Here is a 5,782-nt window from a genome sequence, read left to right on the forward strand (position 1 = left end):
AGGCCGGGCCGCGCTCCCCTGGCCGCGGGGCGTATTCGCAGCCCGAACCCTCTCAACTCCGCAGTTGCAGCCAGTGAGTTACCGAGGCTTATTCCTGCCGTTTTTTATCCCTTTACAGATAGCTGCATGCTACTGCTCGGTGCCCAGCTGGTTCGCCGGCCTCTCCGCTGCATCCGTGCGTTGGAGCGCCTGCCCTCACGCTCCCTCATGAACCTCCAGGAGCTCGTTTCTGCCCTGAATGACTTTGCGTCCCTCTCTCTGGCTGAAAGCTGGGACAATGTGGGGTTGCTGGTGGAACCAAGTCCTCCCCACGCTGTGAACACCCTTTTCCTCACTAACGACCTCACTGAGGAGGTGATGGAAGAGGCAGTGCAGAAGAAGGCAGACCTTATTCTTTCTTACCATCCTCCTATATTCACACCACTCAAGCGAGTAACGTGGAAGACCTGGAAGGAACGGCTGGTGGTGCGAGCCCTGGAGCACAGAATCGGGATTTACTCTCCGCATACTGCATACGATGCCATACCTCACGGGATCAATAACTGGCTAACAAAGGGACTCGGTGAGATTCTGTTAAAAACAAACAAAAAAGTTTAAATTATTAATCAGTATACGTTATTTTATGTGGGGACCTTCCCTCATTTTCCTTTCTTCCAGCTTTTACAGGTATGATTTGAGTATTTTTTTTCTTTCTTTTCCCAATATTCTTCTAGTACTTCTAAATACCCTAAACGTATTTTAAGGAATTTATGTTGGCCAGGAATACCAGACATTTTCAGATGTGTGACTGTACTATTGGCTGTAGTCAGAACTGGTACAGCATATTTATTGTCCATCTTGGTTGCAAAGTTTAGACCACTGACTTTAAAGCACCACTTTTAATTTAGAAAGTGCAAGATCTCAGTTTGCAAATGACTTAAGGTAGCTGAAATTCTTTTAGATTTTTATCCTGCATTGTGGCTCATAAGTGAAAACAGCTATGTCTTTTACAGCCCAAAAACTATTTTAGTTTTGTACAATTCTTAGGATAAAACAGATGGCATTAAGAATGACAAATAATACATATCCATCAACTTCTTTGCACTTAAAATAGACCGTGTATAATGGAGACAACAGGGCAGTAAGTCCTCAGTTCTGGTCAGGGAAAATGGATTCAAGTGCAAAATTTGCATCTCTTTAGGATATGTGCTAAATCAGTATTATGATATTTATCCAGCTTTATAAAACAGCAATCTTGTACTGTTTTCTCAGGTGCCTGTACTTCCATCCCGCTGCATCCATCAACTGCACCAAGCTCTCCAGCTGAGGGCAGTCACCGGGTAGAATTCTGCACAAACAATGAGCATCTGGACACTGTCATGTCCAAAATCAAAGACATCCAAGAGATCTCCTGTGTCACCACTCTCCCTGCCAGGTATCTGCTTTGCTTTCTACTCTTGTATTATTTCTGTTGTTTGAAACAATAAGTTACTGGAATTGTATTTTACTGTTGTAATTGTTTTGTTCCTCTGTGCATTGCTGCTATTTTTCAGCAACAGATCTAGAAACACACAGAATAATCATCCCTTTCTGATCAATCTATGTTTTACTAAATGGTAACAGCAACTCAGTGTAGCATCATATAGATTAGAGGTGGTAAAGAAGAGTATTAACAGGAAATTTGAGAAAGACGAGTTAAATTCTCATATCTGTTTCTTGCAAGAGAGTAGATTAGACTAGACTAGGCTATTACAATGCCTTATTTTTTTTCCTTTTTCTGTGGTAGAATAGCCACAGGGATAGAATACCTTTGTTTTATATTAATATGATGCTGAAATTTTATCCAGTTTCTTAGCAAGCACCAAGCATATCTTTCCTCAGGGTTGAAGGTGAGGAGCAAACACGAGTCAGTTTGAACTGCTCTCAGAAAGCACTGTTGGAGGTGGTGGCATTATTGTCCCAGAACAGCCTTCTTTATCACAAGACCGAGATTCTTTTATTACAAAAGGTAACAAAATCATGTATTACTTCCAGTGAATGTATTACTTGTGTGAGCTAAGTGCCCTAAACACTGAAATCCAATAGTTGGTAACATCAGAGGTTTCCTATGCTACCCCATCAGTGCTCTGAAATACTGGCCTGTGGGGATTTGAAGCCATGCACATTTTCCAAAACCATGAAAATAGCTGTGTGGCCTGTACCAATTCTTAAATCAGTTCCAGGAGCTAGTATGGTTAGTATGTTACATACAAGAACATCACGTACATATTTTTCCGTACATATTCCTTCTGAATACCCAATATACTCATCTTTGTACAGCATGGAAAGCAAAGCAAATTTTTTGAGTCAGCTTTCTCACAGTAATTTCAATTTATTTTCAGCCTCTTCTTCCCCATACTGGAATGGGACGTCTGTGCACACTGAGTGAGCCAGTCTCCTTGTCAGACATAATCGAGCATATCAAAAGCCACCTAAAATTAACCAACATCCGCCTAGCTGTGGGAATGGGCAAGACACTAGGTAAACAAGCCTGCAAGTAAAGCTGTCCATTAGAACTAGTATTTCAGGAAGACAAGGAGCGTGAGCGTGTGCATGAATGTGTGAAATACTGCTGCCTTAGGTAAGTTTACTTCCAAGTAGTATGAAGCACCGTTAAAGACAGGAAACAGCATTTTAGAATTTATGTGATATAATCACACAAAAAGAATGTCATCTGTATTTTTAACTGGAAGTTCTATATTGTGCTGGTCATCACTGTGAAGAAGGGACAGCACAAATTGAATACAAGGCATCCTTCTTCATAATTTGCATAATGACTAAGATTTTTTTCTCCCCAAGATATTAGAGACAAAGGTGTACCTCTTCTTTGTACACTCCCTTTTGTGACTGTTAAATTTCGAAGCACCTTAAAATAGTAAGACACTTTATGGCATCCTTATGAACATGTAACCATCCATGTTTCGATGAAAGAGGAATGGTAGCAAAGAAGGTGAACTATCCTAGCTCAAACAGGGGGTCACTAGTAAAATGGGGAGCAAGCGGCCTCTTGTTCCAGTTACCTATCCTGATCTCCAAGGAGCACAGCTATTAGAATTTGTGAGAGCAAAATTGTTGAGAACTCTTTGTAAGTTATGAGACAGAAATCTAATTAGAAGCCTCTCAAACTAATAATTGCACTAAAAAAAATACAATTTTGAAGCCTCTCATTATGGTGTGGGATTGTAAAGGTGTGATTCCACTTAAATCAACAGTAATTACATGGCACCATACTGTAAAACCTCACTTAACTAAATAACACCTCACTGAGAGAGCTAGCCAGCAGCCAGCCTCCATGCTGTAGTTTTCTGCAAACTTTCCTACCCCTTGAAGAAAAAAATCTACACATCTCTTTGGAACATAGAGGATTTTGCTGTATTATCAGAGATGTTCTATGGGCCCATGACTCTCTGAAACTGACAGATATGTCTTGTCCTCCAACAAATTTACATTGACCCTAAAATCAAGGTAGTAAGTTATTCTGAAACAGTTAATAGCAATACTGACATGAGAGCTGAACAGAGGGAAGGGAGTTCTAACTGCGGCACCTTGTGTCCTGCAGAATCGCCAGTGGAGAAAGCTGCTCTGTGTGCTGGTTCTGGGAGCAGTGTCCTGAAGGGAGTGGAAGCTGACCTCTATCTCACAGGTAAAATATTATGTTGCTGTTTTGTTATCTTTATAAAAATAGTCACTAGGAAAAAAAAAAAAAGGAAAAAAGAAGAGTTGACTGGCTGTTGAAAGATTGGGCCAGAAAGAATTACCTGTTATAACTCAAACAATCAGTTACTGGAATGACAGAATCGAATAATGTTAAAGTAGAAGTAAGATGGATCAGATGGCTGTATGGCACAGTGAAGGCTATTTGAATTAAAACATTGATATACACGCATTATTTCAACACAAAAGTCAGTGTTGATGGCAGGCTATTGCAACCTTCAGTGTGTTTCTCGTTTGGCAAGATACAAGGTATGTCTTCAGTTCCCTACAGAATTCCCTAATGGAGACAAAATATAATGTAGTCTACATTATCTTCCCAAGGAACCCCATAGTGCATCTGACCAAAGGAACACTTAGTCCGTCATCTTTTTTTCTGACGGGTAGTCCCTGCAGCTTTCTCAACATTGTGAAGGCTACTTTGTATTCTGTAGGACGTATTTTGAGCAAGTTCTTTGGCAAGGTAGGTCCCTTCTGCCCCTTATATACAGCCCTGCAGAGCTGACCCTCAGACAGTTGCTTCGCAAGGCTTCCCAATTGCTGTCCTCCATCACAGCAACCCACATGACATTGACAGTCCACTTCCAAACCGCTATGTGCACTCTTATTGCCTGCCCAAAGTGGCAGAATCTACCACTATTCAAAGAGAGCAACGAATTTCTGTGATTTTGTCTCAGTTGTATATGGGGGATATCAGCCGAAAGTCCTTCAAGGGACATTAGAGTAGGAGTGTGCCATGTTCTTAGACTGAGCAGATGGTGTTTGATTCCCCCTTATGGCCTATATCCCCTGTTATCCCTTCCCAGCTTCTAGCTAGGATTCTGCATACATTGCAAATAACTGGTTACCTGAACTGCGCTGTTAGTGACCTACATGGCATTTCTTTCTCAAAATGGCAGGAGAGATGTCCCATCACGATGTTCTGGATGCAGTTGCCAACGGGATAAGTGTTATTCTGTGTGAGCACAGTAACACTGAGCGAGGCTTCTTGTCAGAGCTGCGTGACATGCTAGCTATCCACCTACAGAACAAAATCAACATCCTTGTGTCTGAGAAAGACAGAGATCCCCTCCAGGTGGTATAGGAAAAAAAAAATGAGAAAATGCAGTCAAGAGGTTTGTGGTATCTTGCACAGACCTAACCAACTGCAAGCTTAATGAAGATGCTCTGAATTGGTTCAGTACAGAATGACTGTATTATACGTTCCCTCAAAGTCCAAGATATATTTTGTCATCTGTCAGATAAATAAATGCTTGTTTTGGGCTACTGAGGGCTGATTTATTCAATTACGGGGCAGCACTTCAATAAATTTACTGTTAACTGCATACTCTTATTGGATATACTTGATAACCATGACACTCAAACGCTGGTGTGGGTAAAATATAAAAGCCTGACTTATCTCCGGTTTTAAGCTTACATAGCAGTTATACCCTACTGCAGCTGTGTCTGATCATGTCAGTACAAGTCACTGGTATTTTAGCTAATAAATCTGGTAATAGTTAATGAAAGGGTGTGGATCACCCATTTGCATTAACAGTTTTATTAAGACACCACTCATGCAAATATAAAACACAGTTCAGTTATTTGGTACTAGTATGCAATTGCACAGTCTACCATTTATACAACTTTAAAGCTTTTTAACAGAGGGACTCTGAATTAAAGAAGCTTTGGAAGGTTACAACTCAATTTGTTAACAAAGCTGTATATGTATTTGTGTGTCTTTGTTACTTTCATTTAAAAACAGTTTCTGTAACTATGGCTCTTAATTACAGGATTACTAAAACTGACCAAGCAGCATTTTCACCACTGATAATGCTTGCTTTTTATTTTTTAAGTTAGTTTTTTTTTTGTTGTCTTTTTTTCAAAGAAAAATCTCCCAGTTGCATACCTTACCCTCTCTGGACTGTGTGCACACCAGAAGAATATTTAAACAAAATGAAAATATTTCCATTGCACATTTGTAAAGATCTTGGCACCATCCTTTTCAGTTTAAGTTAATAAAACTGGCTCCTGTCAGGCTATGTCTTTACCACATAATTGCATATGTCTTGTT

General features: G+C 40.3%; 1 protein-coding gene across 1 annotated transcript; it reads left to right on the plus strand.

The window, feature by feature from the left end:
• Positions 1-126: 126 nt before the first annotated feature.
• On the plus strand, positions 127-4,991 carry NIF3L1 (NIF3 NGG1 interacting factor 3-like 1 (S. cerevisiae)). The gene is made up of 6 exons (XM_010078308.1): positions 127-562; positions 1,252-1,414; positions 1,861-1,987; positions 2,361-2,499; positions 3,578-3,661; positions 4,629-4,991. The coding sequence occupies exons 1-6, from the start codon at positions 127-129 to the stop codon at positions 4,811-4,813; spliced, it is 1,134 nt and encodes a 377-aa protein (XP_010076610.1). The 3' UTR covers positions 4,814-4,991.
• The last annotated feature ends 791 nt before the right edge of the window (positions 4,992-5,782 follow it).

The sequence above is a fragment of the Pterocles gutturalis genome, unplaced genomic scaffold (assembly GCF_000699245.1).
Source record: "Pterocles gutturalis isolate BGI_N339 unplaced genomic scaffold, ASM69924v1 scaffold46143, whole genome shotgun sequence".
NCBI classification, from domain to species: domain Eukaryota; kingdom Metazoa; phylum Chordata; class Aves; order Pterocliformes; family Pteroclidae; genus Pterocles; species Pterocles gutturalis.

Coding starts and splice junctions, on each gene's coding strand:
- NIF3L1 (XM_010078308.1), top strand. CDS start 127: ATGCTACTGCTCGGTGCCCAGCTGGTTCGCCGGCCTCTCCGCTGCATC. Junction 2,500..3,577: donor GGGAATGGGCAAGACACTAG/GTAAACAAGCCT, acceptor TGTGTCCTGCAG/AATCGCCAGTGGAGAAAGCT. Junction 3,662..4,628: donor AGCTGACCTCTATCTCACAG/GTAAAATATTAT, acceptor TCAAAATGGCAG/GAGAGATGTCCCATCACGAT.